Below are 17,107 nucleotides of genomic sequence, written 5' to 3'. Positions count from 1 at the left end.
CCGCGTGGCCGGCGGCACAAATATGGTCAGAGACTCTCCAGTGCAGAACCTGGACGAGATCGACCTCTTGGAGCTGCAGAATCCTGCAGGCATCTTTGAATTAGCAGAACTTGTTATCTAAAGTACTTACGAGCAGCAGTTTTTTCTTCTAGTCAGAGAAGAGGAGGAAGTGAGGACATGTGAGGGAAACATGGCGACAACAAAGTCAGTGGAAAAGGAGGGAGAGCAGGTGCTCCAAGAATCAAAGCCAAGATTCCTCTGCAGACCATGGTGAGGACCATGGTGAAGCAGCAGTGCCCCTGCAGCCCACGGGGTCATGGGGGATGCCGAGATCCACTTGCAGCCCATGGGAGAAGCACTCATGCCGGGGCGGGTGGATGCCAAAGAAACCTGTGATCCAGTGGGAGACCCAAATGGAGAGAGAGCCCCTTCTTCCAGAGACAGAGACAGAGGGCCCTTGCTTCCAAACTAGAGCAACCTGTCCTTGGAGGACTGCACCCTGTGCATGAGTGACCCATGTTGCAGCAGTTTTGGGAAGACTGTGTGCCCATGGGAGGGACTCGTGGCATAGCAGAGGTAAGACACCCCACCCTGAGCAAACAGAAAAAGGTCTTGGGTGACGAACTTACCAAAACCCCCCCACCCTGTCTCCCTACACTATCAGTGGGAAAGAGGGAGCAGTTGGGCAGTAAAAAAGGTTTTTTAAAGACTTATTTTACGTCTCATTATCTTCCTCTGACTCTATTAATAATAAATTTACTTTATACCTTTAAATATGAACCTATTTTGCCCTTAGAGTGTTTTCTCTCAGTCCTCATCTCAACTCATAAGCCCTTTGTTAATTTTTTTTCCCTCTCTGCCCAGCTGAGAGCAAGAGAGGGTGAGCAAACAACTTTCGTGGGTGCCTGGCATTTGGCCAGTAGCAAACCATGACAGTTGCAAAGCTAAAGATCTGATTTGAGCTAGCCTCTCCTTTAAAAAATTTACTTGAGTGTGCTGTGAACTCTTTTTTTTCAATTAGCATTTTTCAGTAAACCACCAGAAGCTGTACTTGTATTTATACAAAATCGTTACTAAACCCAAAGAGATATGCAGGCAAAACAGAAAATGGACAGTAGACAAGGAAATGCTAACCCTAAAGTACTCTCCCTCCGACGGCTCTGATGTAGGGAGAGGTCCTTGCATTTCACAGCTAAATGCCCAGAGACTAAGGCTGTAGTACTTGGAATTAAGGCACTGGTTCTGCATTTCCAAGAGCTCAGAGCTGCACTGGCTTCAGATATTCCTTTTGCTGTCTCTGAAGAGCAGACTTGTCACTGCCACTAGCACAGTGACAACACACAGGTTTGTGTGTCTGTGCTGACAATTGTATCAATGAGCTTTAAAAAAGAAATTCCTAGTAAAAATTTGGAAGTATATTTGATGGTGGGCAGGGGAAAGAAAGAAAGAAAGAAAGGAGAAGTAGCCTTAGCATTTGCTATGTTGTTTTTCTTAACCGTTACCAGCAACACCAGGCTGTTTCATGCTGCGCTATCATTTAAGTCAAGAATTCCGTGGCTTAGCTGCCAGTGAAGTGTTAAGTCTTGCTGCCTATTGTATAGATACTAGCAGGCTAACCTTTATTTATAACAAAGTTCCACAGAGATTGTGGCTCTGGTGGGACTGCATTTAAACTGGACCTATGTGATTATCCTTGTGGATCCCTTCTAACTCGGGATATTCTATGATTTCATACCACCATAGGAATAAAACTTTCTTTGTCCTGCCAGCTTTCCATCCCATAGCTCATTCCTATCCCACCCCCTTTCAGTCATGAGCCATCTCAGACTATGTAAAAGGCTGAAATGCAAGTCTTGCTTTATGTGAGGCTATTCTTCCAGTCAGAACAGCTCCAAAGTAAGGTTAGTCCCACAGCTGTACTGGCACAGTGATGCACAGAGAGGCAGAGGAATGATCCTCCTGATAGCTGTGCTCCAAGAATCCTTTGCATGGTGGTGTTTATCACCTTTATCACCTAGGTAGTCACACGTGTTGATACACGTGAAGTTGTACTGAGGCCTATTGAGCATGACAAAACTTACAGGAATAGCACAGTACCAGAGAAATCTCAGGGCACCACTTGAGAAGGACCAGACATTAACTAACATGTTATACTAGATTTACATTGTGTGTGATCCCTATTAATAGTTATGGCTATTGAAAACAAAATGTCCCCAGAGTGCTCTGCTATGCTTTCCACAACTAAGTAGTTTTTATAAAACTACATTCCAATAAGTTATTCACAATTCTGCAATAGAACAGTTCAGTTTCTAAAACAGTCTTCACTAGTCCACAGGTTTATTTCTCCTTGTTCACTGATGATTATGCTAAGCACATACATACATACTCTATATTGCAGATACATGTTTAACTTAACATAAACCAGTAGGTTATTTAGCCTCCTAAGATAAGGAACAAGACAAGGAAGAGAACAGAAGATCTTTACAAGACTGTCTGCTAAGACCAAAGACTTATTTCTAAAGAAACAAACATATTTCTTCGTTTTCTTAACCTCACCTAACAGGCAAAATACAGACACCTGTTAAACATCTTAAGCTTGTCAAGAACTCTGTCTGCTTTACAGAACCAAGATTTCTTCATGGTTTTAGTAACACCGTTTTAACAAGCACTGTCTATCTGAAGAATTCTCCCCATCCTGCATTTCTGACCTGAACAATCTCAAGGCATCCTTGGACTTCAAGATTCAGCTATCCTGACCTTCTCACCTCCTCTCTGTACACAAAGTACTTGCTCTGAGGCAGCCAGCCTGCATTCCTGACTGTTAGAGACATGTAATACAGAGATACTTTTCCTTAACATATATGCCATGACTTTGTTGATCCTGGCTATAGTAAGGTTGCTGTTGTCATGATAGTTTAAGCACACAAAGCAGGTTTTGCCACAATAAGTGAAATATTTATTACTAACAATCAATATTGTGGGGAAAGCCAGGCTTTTCTCGTTATTATTTGTACAAAAGTGCTTCTTCTGTGATCAAAAGCTTGTCTGTTTTTCTCCAAATACACCAGTTACTCTCACCAAGTACATTCACATTCCCCCCGATCTTAATCTTAGCAGTACAGATTAAAATGGGGTGAGTGTTTGAAGGAAAAAATACAGATTTGATGTGTGGACTCTTCACTGGATAAGGAATTGGTTGGATGATCACATCCAAAGGGTAGTGATCAATGCCTCAATATACAGATTAAGACCAGTAACAGGTGAGGTCCATGTTAGGACCAGTACTGTTTAATACCTTAATCAATGACATTGACAGTGGGATTGAGTGCACCTCAGCCTGTTTGCAGATAATAGCAAGCTGAGTAGTGAGGCTGATGTGCTTGAGGGACAGAATGTCATCCAGAGGAACCTGTACAAGATTGAGAAGTGAGGCCAGTGAACCTCATGAGGTTTAACACAACCGAGTGCAAGGTGCTGCACCTGGGTACCAATACAGGCTGGGGTGAATGAGTCAAGAGCAGCCCAGGGGAGATGGAACTGGGGGTGGACAAGAAGCTTAACATGACCTGGCTATATGCACTGGCAGTCCAGAAACTTGCATATTGGGTTTATTCCCAGCAGAATGGGCAGCAGATGAGGGTGAGGACGCCCTCTATTCCACTCAGGTGAGACCCCACCTGCAGAGATGCCTCCAGCTCTGGAATCCCCAGCACAGGAAAGATGTGAACCTACTGGAATGAGTCCAGAGGAGCCCACAAAGATGCTCCAAGGGCTGGAGTACTTCCGCTATGGAGAGAGGATGGGAGAGCCTGGAGAAGAGAAGGCTCTGGGAAGACCTGAGAGCCCCTTCCAATACCTAAAGGAACATTAAGAAAGATGGGAACAGACATTTTAATAATGTCTGTTGCAATAGGACATGGGGCAATGCTTTTAAATTAAAAGAGTGCAGATTCAGACTAGATATAAGAAATTGTATATGTTGAAGGTGATGAGGCATTTGCACAGATTGCCGAGAGAGCTGGGACACCCAGTCCCTGGGAACATTCAAGGCCTGGCCGGATGGGGCTCTTAGCAACCTGCTCTAGTAGAAGCTGTCCTTGCTCATTGCAGGGGCGTTGGACTACATGGCCTTTAAAGGTCCCTTCCAACACAAACCATTCCATGATTTTGTTAACTACCACTATTGTTCTGGCCACACTATATTTATATATATACACTCAAGAGAGTCCCTCACAACTTAAATTTTACACCGAAACTCATGAATAGAGGAAAATATCCCTTCCAGAGCTACTGGTAGTCAGAGCCTGGACTGAAAACTTTACTTGAGGTTGTTTGACTGCAGAGCAGCAAAGTTTTGCAGAACTGAGAGACTTCCCAGAAACATTCTCCACCAAGTTCTTCCCCATTCATGTGGCAGCACCCCTAGAAACCACTTTTCTGTTTGTCCATGATAGTTCTAAACCACTGTAACAAAATTTCAACAATGTCCTCCCCACTGAAGCGGTGATGTTGTTACTACAGACAGTGATGCAAAGACATTAAAGGAAAAATGTCAAACACATTTAAAACCAAAAGGTCCAATAAGCAGGAAAAGAAAATACTTTACCGTGTACATGAGACTGTTGAAAACTTTTTCCTGGTGCAAAGTGGAAATTTCCAGCTACCTGCAGGAGAGAGTAACCTTTAATCAAATGGTCTGAACCTACATAAGTAAAGCAGTCATACTGGTGTTTGGATTTTTAAGATTTTGTTTACACAAGACAGACACCAATCAACTCATTTTCACAGGTGACAGTAGCAGCAGATATTATCCTAAGAGAGGTTTGAATTTCCCATGTTCATTACAGGTAGTGATGCTGAAAGCCATAATTAAATTCTGATGTGGATAACAGCTGTTCTATGTAGATTATTTAGTGGACATGAAAATGAGAAGAAGGAGGAATTAACTCCAAGTAGGGAACTGACTGCTCCTTCAGAAAATACAAAACAGTATCAAAGAAAAGGAGAGGAGAAAGTGAGAGTGAACAGCATAAGAAAACATAACAACAATCAGCAGTAATCCAATGTATATACCCATGAAAATAAGAGCATGCAAAAATAAAGCACTTAACCTACCAAACCCCCCTCCAAAACAAGTCAAGACCCAATCCCCAAAAAATCTGCAAAAGACAAACTGGTAAAATTTCATCCTGGACTCTGAAAGGGATATGGATATTAGGTACCAATCCTCCCCGACACTTACTAGCAATCATATACACTCTGTCCTGGAAGATGTGAATGTTCCAAGCTCATGTACTATATTACACCTTCGATACATCAGATCTATGTCTTATGTTAACTGTAGATCTGTTGAGAATAAAGATGAGCAAAATTCCAAGTACCTAAAAAAAGGCCCCAGAAACCTCATCAGTGACACTCACACTCGGACCATTCCTATATCCAGTATGCCCCTTAGAATCTTCCCGCTCATCATACATTGTGAGAGAGGGTCCCATAACAGTTCATACTATGAAGATGTTCACATTACAATGTCTGGATTTGAAAGTACAAGTACTTCCTAGAAATAAAGACTGTGGTCTCCAGGAAGAATACACAAGGATTAAAAAAACCTCAAAAAGAAAAACCCAGAGTTTGAGGTTTAAAAAAAATATCCTGTGTCTGACTTCTTCAGAAGGTACTCGGGTATGTAACCTGTGTTTGTGGGGGTAACCTGCAAAATGACAGGTCACACAGTTATCTGGTACATCTTGTGTATTTTCATATATCACTTGTAAAAACCACCTCTCTGAGCATTTTCAGCCTTGACAACCAGCTCCAATAGCCTTGCTTCCACGGTTTTTCTAAAGAAGGTAACATTTCACTCTCTCCACCTCTGCAAGCAAGCTATTGGATGCTGCTATCTCTAGCATCCACTTGTGGCCTCTGACTTAAGACCAGAAGGTCAGGTAGAACAATTCAAACTCAAAGAAGCTGCCTCTCCTCCTCCAGAAATCTCAGCAAAAAGACTTTCCTCCAGGTGGGAGGAAAAAGCAAACTTCCCCAGCTGCCATGACTTCCTAACAGCCTACAGAACTAAAACCAGTAATAGCCTCTTTCCCACTGCTCTTCCTGACTGTCCCCCTGAACCCTATGACAAGCACAAAGACGTTGCTGATCCCAGAGGTTCTTCTATGACAGTCTTGTAGGCACCTAAAGCTGGAAAAGGAGAGGAATGCCCCAACCCTGCCTTTTCACAGTCCTCACCATCATGCAGCAGGATCACAGCAAAAGCTCTCTCTCACCTTGTTGACCTCTAGGAAACCATACACTTGGCAGCCCTCATTCTTCTGCTCTTGCATCTTCTGGCTAAACCCTTCCCTCCTGCACTGCTCTATGCTATCTGGGTTCTTGAAGGCCCAGCCTCGCCGCCTGTATGCTTCTCTGACATCATCACAAGTATTACAACACCTGCAAAAAGCACAAGCACCATCTTACCATCTTTATCATTATGAAGAGATGCTCCAGCTCACGACTTGAATCCTTGACGGATTCCTCTTCAACAAAACAACAACACAAACGGTGGGGACTGGACCTTGAAAAGTGGCCTAATGCTCCTGAATGAGCATCATCTTCCTGATGTGCCTTTTTCAGGTTTGGACGTGAAGATGTATGCTGTTTGAAAGCAGGACTGGAGTCTGAAGAGGGCTCTGCCATTTACACAGCCAAGGCAGCCCTTGGCAAAGAAATTTGCCACGAAAACATCAGCACCCCACAGTTATGAGCAGTTTGGAACATCCTCATGTTAACAAGCATCTGCCTGTTTCTATTGCTCCTTTCCTCTGTTTTTAGGCCAAGACACTGAGCTAAAGGGGGGCTTAACTGCAAACTTTCTTTGTAGTTTTCTACCTGTGGATAATACGCTGGTTATCAGAAAAAAGCCCAGCTTTCTTCCTTGGTTTCATGTTTTGCTGGACATGTTGAAGGAACTCCTGCTGTTGAAGGCAGCAATTATGAATCCCTTAAGATGAAAACATCTCTGGGAAAGGACATAACTTGACAGATGGGACAAACCCAATTTACCACCGATACAAAAATAGGCAAGATTAGTCCAGAACCTATATGGACTATCATGGATCCATTCTTAAAGTAATTTCCTGTTAGGAGGAATGAGAAATACAAAGAGACACCTCTTGTTTTTGTGAGCCATAGATGTCTGGTCTTCGCTCCTGTAAGGATGCAATGCCAGCAGCAGAAATCAGAAGGCAAGGCCAGGGCATAACCAGGTTTTACATCAAAATAGCTCACATAACAGTGGAATCATTTAAACATACTCTGGACACCAAACAAACCCAGAAAATCTCGTCTGCTGAGATATAATTTTTGTACTGCTTAAATAGGCATGTAGACAATCCAAACAACCTACAGATGCACCTTCTCAACAACCTTGAGTGCAGCTTCCAAAGGCATAGCCAAACAACAACAGCTCTTATCACTGAAGACGTACCTAAGATCAGGATTTCATTACACAGACCTCCACAGACATTTGGAAAAAAAAAAGCATATAACATACCTGGATTCAAGCGCTAAGAAGATAGGAAAAAGGTGTAAAGGTTACCGAATGTCCTCTGACTCTGCCCCATAACAGCTCTCGCAGCGATCAGCATCCAAAGAATTTGGATCAAACACTTTTTCTTCTTCTTTTCCCAGCTCTAAGACAAAAGAGGATTCAAAGTGATGAGACACATCTAGAAACTCCATCGTGTACTCTTGATCTACTGTATGCATAATGACTGCTCCACACACAATGCGCTGCTGCACATCCTGCACCCAATGCCCACCTGAAATGCTATGTATGTAGCCAGCTGAGCTACATACCAAGAAGGAAGCATAGTATTTGTCCTCTCAAGAACAGCCTCCATGAAAAGAACTGGCTATCTGTAAGCCTTGCTGGAGCATCAGACATTACTTGCATAAAGGCTTTGTTAAAACATGTCTTAAGTAGACCCAACCATGAGTGATACAGGACCTGCTTCACACCATGTAGAGTAGTTTTTGTCCCCAGATAATAATTTATAAAGTCACAACCTGTGGGGGCTGCTAAGTGACATGGTAGTAAGAACACTATCACCATATTCCCATGACAACTGGAGAAATCCTTGTGCCTGTCAATTGTTCAGCTCTTGGCTTAGTTTAGCCTTTCAATGTCAACAACAGAAATGTTAAATCTAAAGTGATACAAACCTAAAAATTTGGTCATGTTGATACACAGAACTACACTGACTCCCAGAAAAGGGAATAAGTAACTCACGTTTTGGAAAGGAAAAGTCAAAACAGTATTACTGTGCGATTGAAATGCTTAGTCAGAATCCTTTCTGGTTTGTATCAAAGAACAAGGATGAGTCATAACATGTAAAAAATGTAGAGGAGAGGTTTATGTAGCCAAGGATCACTTACTACAGCTTGCAAACAATATATCAACTCACATATATTTATCAGTGTGCACACATGAAGTTGATGGAGTAAGGTGCAAGTTTAGGCTTAAAGATTAAATCACTGGAGCCTTCCCTAGAGAAAGGCTCTTTCCTTGAACCACATAGTCTCATTTATTCACCCACTTTAAAGATACAACCAAAGCCAAGTTTTGCAAAAACAGCAGCTTGATTTCTAATCCCAAAAGACCACCAACTGTGCAACTTTATTCCTCAAATGCATCCATGGGTCTTTGTCCTAATCTCAGAGGGACTGGGTTCTCTTTCCTCAAGGAAATCTTCAAAGAGTGAGTGAATGAGTGTAAGAGTAGTTTAACAGATCTGCAGGCTACAAGGTCTTCAAGACTTTGTGGCATTTAAACACTCTACAGCTGTCACTTGTGCCCACGACAGGCATACAGTGGAAAGACTAACAGAGCATCCACCCAGGACAGGCAGAACAGCATCTTACCATGTCTCTCAGCCTCTGGAGTCACACGATTGCCAGCTTTATCCAAACGTTGTTTAAACAGATTGTGCTCTACATCCAGCTGCTGCTCTCCTGCTACATCCATTGCATCAATGCTCAAATCTGAAACCAGTGTGCAAGGAAAGTGATCTATAAATATACATTTGTTACGGGCACACTGGGCCTCTTGAGTCGCTGCCAAGGATGAAAATTATCATCAGCATTCAGAAGTCTTACTCACAAGCACAAGGCATATGTGGAAAAATAACATCTAGATTGATCTTCAGTTTCTCTCCCCTTGATTTGTCAACATACAACTCTGGATGAACCTGGGAACAAAGGAAAAACAGAGTCCCATTTTACTTGGAAGTAAATCAAGAGGGCTCTTTCTGTCGGTGCTGTGACCCAGGAGCTGATTTTTAAGACAGAAGAGAACTGCTAGACAGCTGAGCCACTGCCATGCACAGCCCAGCGCATGCCATTTGCAATACGGTTAAATAACTGGGGATCTCCGAGTAATTATAATTGGGGAGGGATCAGGGGTTCAGCGCTTGCCTTCCCGGCATGGCACCCGCTCCCACCGCCGCGGCGGCCGGCCAGGGCACAGAAAAATACCACGAATCGCGGGTCCCTGGGGGCAAAGCTGCTGCCTGGACAGACCAGGGGGGCGACCCGGCCAGGGCAGAGGCGAGGACCCACCGGCCGCCCTGAAGGGGCGAGTGGGAGACAGCATCGGGGGGCTGGAACCTCTGCCGCCCCATCGGCGGTACTCACCTCCTTGGTGAGGTAGTACTGCAGCTCCGAGAAGAAAAGCAGCACCATGATGAGCCCGCTAACAGCCGTCACTGTCAGAGAGAAGAGAAGCACTGTCAGCCCAGCCGCAACCCGCCCGCCGCCGCCCCGAGCCGCTGGTGAGGACCGGCCCGCTGAGGTCCCTCCGCTCACCCAGGGCTCCTCCGCACGTCTTGACCCGAAAATCTTCCAGGGTCTTAGGAAAAGCGTCGAACCGCTTCAGCCGCCACAGTGACTCCATGACGCCGCGCGGCCCGGAACCGAACCCCTCCTTCCGGCGCCGGCCTCGCCCCTGCTCCCGGGCCCGCCCCTGGCAGAGAGCGGCTATATGTCTCTGGGTAAGCTGCTTTATACCCGGGCCAGCCTCACCTTATCCGAGCCAGCCTCTTATACCGGGCCATAATATTTGTTCCTGCTGCTCCTTTCTCCTGACAGTTTCCCTTCTCCATGGGAGACAGTCCTGCACCAACTTTTCCAATGTGGGTCCTTCCCACGGGCTGCAGTTCTCGAAGAGCTGCTCCAGCAAGGTCACTTTCCACGGGGTACAGTCCTTCAGGAACAGACTGTTCCAGTGTCCTGCCAGCTCCTGCATGGATTCCTTTCCACAGAGCATAGCCCCTGCCAGGAGCCCACTCGAGCGTGGGCTCCTCCCAGGCTGCAGCTCCCTTCACGCACCCCCACCTGCTGTGCTCTGGGGTCCTTACATGGGGTGCAGTGGGGATCTGCTCCTCTACTCCCCTCCACGGGTCAAAATCCTCCTCCCTGTGGGCTGCACCACGGGCTGCAGGGGAATCTGCTCCAGCACCTCTTCCTTCCCCGGCCTTGGTGCCTGCAGGGCTGTCGCTCTCACATCTTCTCCCTCCTTCCTCCCAGCTGCTGTTGCACAGCAGTGTTTACCCCGTTTTTAATACCTGACCACAGAGGCCCTCCCAGCATCGCTGGGTGGCTCAGCCTTAGCCAGTGGTGGGTCCACCCTGGAGCCCTCTGGAGCCAGCTCTGCCCAGCATGGGGACAGCTCCTGGTGTCTCCTCATAGAGGGTCCCCCTGCAGGCCCCTGCTACCCAGACCTGGCCATTCAAACCTGTGACAAGGATGCTGAGGTGGTACCAAGGGAAGCATAGGGGTCTCAAGAACAGCCTGATGTCGGAGAAGGGAGACGCGGACACCAATTCGGTCATCAGCAAAAGTCTCGTTTATTGATACGCAGAGTGGCGATTAAATACAGTGCTTAATTAGCTCATGCATAGTGCAAAATCTGAGCTCATCATTGGTCTAGCTGTGCGGCTTAGCTAAGCACTTCGGCATTCATGTTTTTCTCAATTCTGCGTGCCTTCCCTATCTCAAGGACACTGTATCCGTGAGACTGAGGCCCACTTTGCTAGCTTTACTAAGTTGATCTGACTATGGCCTTTTTCTTCCAGCTATTCCTGCACCAGGCTCTCTACACTTCCCCCGTTTTCTTTTTGAGCTAGAAGAGTGGCATGCCAAGCTTTGCTAATAGTCTTTTGAATAAAATTTTGTAAGCATGTTATCAAGCAAGGTAGCAATAAAGCTAAGCACAAGAATATATCTAACACCATAATAGCATACTTAATAACGGTTCGAATCCATCCCCCAAGACCTAGGCTTTTTAACCACTCGTCAATGCCCCAACCATCTTCTTCTTTTAGGTTGTGTAATTTCTGCTGCGTGTTTTGTATCTTTTTGTGGATGGACTCAGAGTGGTTAGATAAATTCATGCAGCACATTCCCTTGAACTTCTTGCAACCATACTGGCAACCTTACTAGGCAGGTTTTAAAAGGATTTTGTACTCCTCCTAGACTTAAGCAGATTGATTCTTGTCTTGTTATGTTAGTGAATGTTACCTATACGTTTTCCCGAGGCGCATGCTGCATTGGAAAAGATTTTGTGTGAGCAAAGTTAGCAAGCATAAGCAGTGTAATGATCATCATTTTGATTTCTTTGGCGGCCTATTCTTTTTACGCCCTGTATTGCTCCCTGTTATCTGCAGTTGTTTTACCTCTTCTATACTTTGATTTAATACCTCCTCTGGGTCTGTACCGGGCTTAACTGGTCCTACCCGAGGCCAAGGCAGGTGTGGGACTTTATGTCTGCACCTTGCAGCGATAATGTGCGAATTTGCATAGATGTGCTGCCTCTTAATCCAATTGGTAAGTTCCCACCGGGCCCAAGCTAACAGGAGCTGTTCTGGTGTCTCGTATAGGTTTCGTACTTGGGCATATGGCACTTCTGCTTCTTTTTCTAGGGCCCGACCCCAATTTGAATCTCTTAGGTCGTCACTTTGACACCTCTAGCACCACAAACTAAACACTGTTCTCTGTTCCACCCACGAGCAGTCCCCACAGCCCCCGCACTTTAGGGCTACCCAGGCTTCACACCATGACCCCCCACACGCACAACAAGGACGGCTGCTGAGAGGCTGTTCTTTCTAGTACCCGTGTCTCCCGTGTTTTCTTTTGTAGCTGTGTGAGTGCACCGAGTAGGTGGTTGGCAGTACTCCAGATGGTAAGATCGATGGGCGAGGAGATATTTCGGCGGGAGACAAACCCCTCATCGATGTAGCGTATAATACCCTTGAGGGCTTCCTGTTGTTGCGGGGTTACGGTTACGGGTGCGGTTGGGTCAGTTCCTTTAAGTAGTGGCCTGTGGGAGTCTAGCAAGGAGTTGGGTATCCTAACAATCGGCTTGAGCCATTGTAGATCTCCTAGCAGTCGCTGTGCCTCATTTAGAGTGGTGATCTTTGTTGCAAGCTGGAGCTTCTGTGGCCGTACGATTTGGTCTGTGATAGACCACCCCAAGTACCTCCATGGTGTGGATCGCTGTATTTTTTCTTGAGCTATTATGAGGGATGCCTTTGCTAGGGTGCTTTGAATTTCCTGCACCTGAGTGTCTGTAAATGCTGATTCTTGAGCAAAGAGGATATCATCCATATAATGATAAATAATTGTGTTGGGCCACTGTATCCTCAATGGTTGTAATGCGGCATCAACATACAGTTGGCACAGGGTAGGCGAGTTTTTCATTCCTTGTGGAAGAACAGTCCATTCATACCGTTTATCAGGTTCTTCTCTGTTTATTGCTGGTAGGGTGAACGCAAATCTTTTAGTATCTTGAGGGTGTAAGGCAATAGTGAAGAAGCAGTCTTTTAGATCAATGATTAGAAGAGGCCAATGCTGTGGGAGCATTGCTGGGTTGGGGAGGCCTGGCTGTAATGCCCCCATCGCCTCCATTTGATTATTTACTGCTCTTAAATCGTGCAGAAGACGATATTTTCCTGACTTCTTTTTGATCACAAAAATTGGCGTGTTCCATGGGCTTGTTGAGAGTTTTAAATGTCCTTGTTGGAATTGTTCCTTTACGAGTTGATGTGCTTGTATTAGACTTTCCCTTTTTAGAGGCCATTGCTTAACCATTACCGGTTCATTGGTAGTCCAGGTGATTGGGATTGGGAAAGTCCAAGCAATGGCAATTACCCCAAAGGGTGCTCGTTGGATAAAACGACCCCCATCTGAGCCAAAATGTCCCTTCCAATTAGGCAATGTACCGATGGTGGTAATGCAACTACGGACAACACAGTCACCAAATCTTGCCCATCTATAGTGACCCTTACTGGAGGTGTTTTTCTAGCGAGGGTGAACCCTCCGACGCCTGTCACGGTATCCGTAGTTTGCAGTGATGGCCAGTTGTGGGGCCATTTTTCTGGTGAGACAATGCTGGTATCTGCCCCAGTGTCTAGGAGTCCCATCATTTCTATTGTCTCTCCTGCATAGGTTAGTTTCACCTCCTTTTTGGGTCTGGTATGGAGATCCATTGTGAGCATAGCAATACCTGATGATCCGAATCCTTGGTCTCCACGTGGGGTTTGTCTTTGTGGTTGAACACCCCGGCTCAACTGTGGAAGTGGAATAAATTGAGCAATACGCTGACCTGCCTCAATTGTCAGAGGAGGAAAAGGAGTATAAACCATTATTTGTATTTCTCCCGTGTAGTCTGCATCGATGACACCTGGTAGCACAAACAGTCCTACAATGGAGCTCGACGAGCGTCCCACTATTAGTCCTCCATAAGCTTGTCCTTTGATATTTATCGGGCTATAAACTCCAGTTGGGACTTTGACAGGGCGAGCTGTTATCAAAGATGTTTTTACTGCGGCTGCCAGGTCGAGTTTTAGGCTCCCTGTTGTGGCTGGTTGTAGACAGGAGATGGCGCTGGTGTCACGGCGGCTACTTGTGACCGGGGCCAATATGGTGGCGGCCGCCGGGGGCTGATCGGCGGCGCCCGTCGGGCCGCGCCGCATCCACCCGCATCTGTAGCAGCGCGCCGAGGGAGGCCGGTGGTCGCTTGATGTGGCTGGGGCCGCCGTAGAGGCACGGAGCGGAGCAAGAGCGGCTAACACCTGTGATTGTGTGGACTCGGCTTGTTTCTGCAGCCCTAAGCCTATTTCTTTTAGTGCATTAACTAAGAAAACCTGTGCCCCTGTCGGCTGTAAAGCCATCCTTTCCAATGCCTCTTCTATCGACCAATTGGCTCCTAAAGTTGATAATACTCTTTTTGTTGCCTCATTGCTATTCTGCAACGCACATTGTTTTAGTAGCGCCCCTCTCATATACTCTGGGACTCCTGCCTTTTCAATAGCAGCAGCAGCCTTATCTACAAAGTCCCCAAAGGATTTATTTCTTTCCTGTTTTATCCCCATATACATGGGTATGCCTGAGCTATCTTTGACCTGACTGATGGCACTCCTTACTAGACGCATGGCTTCCCTAACTTTGTCGGGTCCCGAAATCATTTGAGCTTCTGTCCTGCGGTATTGACCCAATCCCATCAGTTCGTCTATGGTAATTCCAGCTAACGGATCTCCCGGGCCCCTCTGTGTTGCAACTGACTCCTGAACAAGAGCTTGCCAGTGGGCGTTAAATAGCAACTGCTGATGTTGCGTGAAAATAAGTTTCACTATACTTCTCATATCATTTGGCAACAGCAGGTATGTATCGAACAAGAAATCTAGCATCTGCTTAGCTGGCTCACTCTGGAAACCAAACTGACTCACTGTTTGTCTTAGCTGGGCTAGCAGCTTCCAGTCGGGAGGCGAATATGCTCCCACTTGGACGGCTTGTCCTTGTTGATTTATCCCCTGTGTATACGTGACGGGGAAAACCCAGGTTTTCGCTGCATCAACAGCGCTTTCGTCCCCAATCTCCAAGCCGTGTCTGGCTAGCATACTCCACGCCTCCCCCCGCCGTCTTGCCATCTCCTCCCACAGGTCGCTTTCCGCCCTAGGGACCGGAGCTGGCTCCACGGTGGGCTTAGGGGCGGTAGGCTCAGACCGGCAAGGGGATTTTTCGCCGCCGGTCTGGGGCCCTTCGCCCTCGGAAGGCGGGGTTACTCCGCCTTCTGCAATTGTCTCCGCCGCCGCGGCGGAATCCTCCTCAAGCTCTTCTAAGGGGGGTGCCGAGGGCCAAGCGCAGCTAGCCATGTCTGTCATTCCTGCCGCCTCCCCAGAGATAGGTATTTCTACTCTGGTCGTGCTGGGTGCTCGGGGCTCATTATCGCCATACTGAGCATTTCTTTTATATGCCTCTACTGCCTCCCGAGCCGCCCTTCTCTCTGCTTGCTGCTTTAGCAGCGCGTTGTGAACTACCCGCCAGATCTTCCCCAGCTTTTTTGCTGTTTTATCATCCTCTAATACCGCCTCCCACAGTGCATCCCCTAACTTACGCCACTCATTTAAATCATGCACGGTGTGAGGATTAGAGAATAAACCTTTAGCATAACCCCAGACTAACAACCCCGGTATGTCCTTCCTGGGATTAATCTCTTTTAACCCTAACTTATCTATATGTACTAAAAATAAATCATATGCTGCTTGCCTGTCCATTTTTTGTCGTCAGCGCTGTTGCAACTCTCCGGCTTCGGCAGCACGTATGGCCCAGGACCACCTTTATGGCTCCTGGGGGTGTCTTCCCTACGTCGTTTGACACCGACCCGGTTGCAGCAGGCCCCAACTCTACTTCACCGACCGTGGCGCGTTCTCCCCCGTTTTCTTTTTCAGCGACGGAGGCACGTCGGGGTTCACCATTTGTCGGAGAAGGGAGACGCGGACACCAATTCGGTCATCAGCAAAGTCTCGTTTATTGATACGCAGAGTGGCGATTAAATACAGTGCTTAATTAGCTCATGCATAGTGCAAAATCTGAGCTCATCATTGGTCTAGCTGTGCGGCTTAGCTAAGCACTTCGGCATTCATGTTTTTCTCAATTCTGCGTGCCTTCCCTATCTCAAGGACACTGTATCCGTGAGACTGAGGCCCACTTTGCTAGCTTTACTAAGTTGATCTGACTATGGCCTTTTTCTTCCAGCTATTCCTGCACCAGGCTCTCTACAGCCTGAGGTAGGGGAAACAGCAAGAGGAGCTCAAAGATTCAACGAGCTGGAGTCATTGCCTGCCATAAGCCCAGAGACCATCACCAAAGTCGCAGTGTGACTCTGCTGGTATGAGGCCAAGTGCATGGCCTGCCCCTGCCTCAGGGCAATCCCAAGGACAGGCTCAGGCTGGGCACAGAGTGGATGGAGAGCAGCCCTGAGGAGAAGGACTTGGGCGTGTTGCTGGACAACAAGCTCACCGTGCCCCAGTGTGGAGGTGGAACAGCAGGCCTGTAAAGCTTCACAGACTGGACTTTGACTCAGACAGACAGAGCCGTGAGAAAGCTACCAGCCTTTCCTAAGAACAGGACCCTGTAACAGTGAAAACCAGCTTGTTTCCCTGAGAAAGAATTCTAAGATTCGGACTTGGTTTCTTGCACCTGTAGAAATTATTCTCAACTGTTGAAGAGAAAAAATACAAACAATATCTAAAACCTGCATGTAGACACCTCTGGTGAACTGACCAATCGTTACGGGTGTCTCTGTTGTGAGAGGAATGTTAAATTTGTCTTTACAAATGAGTTGTGGATCAGCCTATAGATAAGGCTAGCACTGAGAGATAAAAGAAACAATGGGATGGATTCCACTGATTGATGAATGGAAAGAGATATTTGCCTTTACAAACAAACTGTAGGGCTGCTGATAAATGAAATTGGATATCGAAAGATGAAAGAAGCAACGGGGGGAAAACTATGAATTCTATAAGAATTAAAAATTAAAAGGGAGGGTTATACATTAGAGGGGAATTTCAGGTATCAGGCGTTCCGGGAAGTCTGTGCCTCTCAAGTACCTAAGCCAATGGGGAAAGAGAGAGGGAAATGCGGCCAGGAAAATAGGATAAAAAGGAGGCTGCGTCCTCCGAAAATTTGAGAGATCCCAGGGGAATGTCCCATGGCCTCTCCCTTTATTCGAATAAAGCAAAAAGGACTCCTCTGTCTCCTTTTTGGACATAAA

The 17,107-nt window shown here is 46.4% G+C and overlaps 1 protein-coding gene and 1 long non-coding RNA gene across 2 annotated transcripts in view; one reads left to right on the top strand and one right to left on the bottom strand.

The window, feature by feature from the left end:
• The window catches only part of ERGIC3 (ERGIC and golgi 3), a 19,548-nt gene extending 9,578 nt beyond the window's left edge, over positions 1–9,970 (bottom strand). Inside the window, exons 1-7 of the mRNA XM_014886262.2 lie at positions 9,862–9,970; positions 9,691–9,761; positions 9,158–9,245; positions 8,920–9,039; positions 7,595–7,688; positions 6,282–6,447; positions 4,607–4,664 (exon numbers count right to left, since the gene is read on the bottom strand). Of these exons, the coding sequence (XP_014741748.1) occupies positions 4,607–4,664; positions 6,282–6,447; positions 7,595–7,688; positions 8,920–9,039; positions 9,158–9,245; positions 9,691–9,761; positions 9,862–9,949 (685 nt within the window). The 5' untranslated portion in view covers positions 9,950–9,970. The remainder of the gene's footprint in view (positions 1–4,606; positions 4,665–6,281; positions 6,448–7,594; positions 7,689–8,919; positions 9,040–9,157; positions 9,246–9,690; positions 9,762–9,861) is intronic.
• On the top strand, positions 9,970–17,107 carry LOC148221770 (uncharacterized). The gene is made up of 2 exons (XR_015807292.1): positions 9,970–10,046; positions 16,090–17,107. It is a non-coding gene; the product is annotated as an uncharacterized LOC148221770 (long non-coding RNA).

This window comes from Sturnus vulgaris, chromosome 17, assembly GCF_052056855.1.
Source record: "Sturnus vulgaris isolate bStuVul1 chromosome 17, bStuVul1.hap1, whole genome shotgun sequence".
Taxonomy (NCBI): Eukaryota; Metazoa; Chordata; class Aves; order Passeriformes; family Sturnidae; genus Sturnus; species Sturnus vulgaris.
The sequence above is the reverse complement of the archived record's forward strand: the minus strand, read 5'-3'. Positions and strand labels throughout refer to the sequence as shown.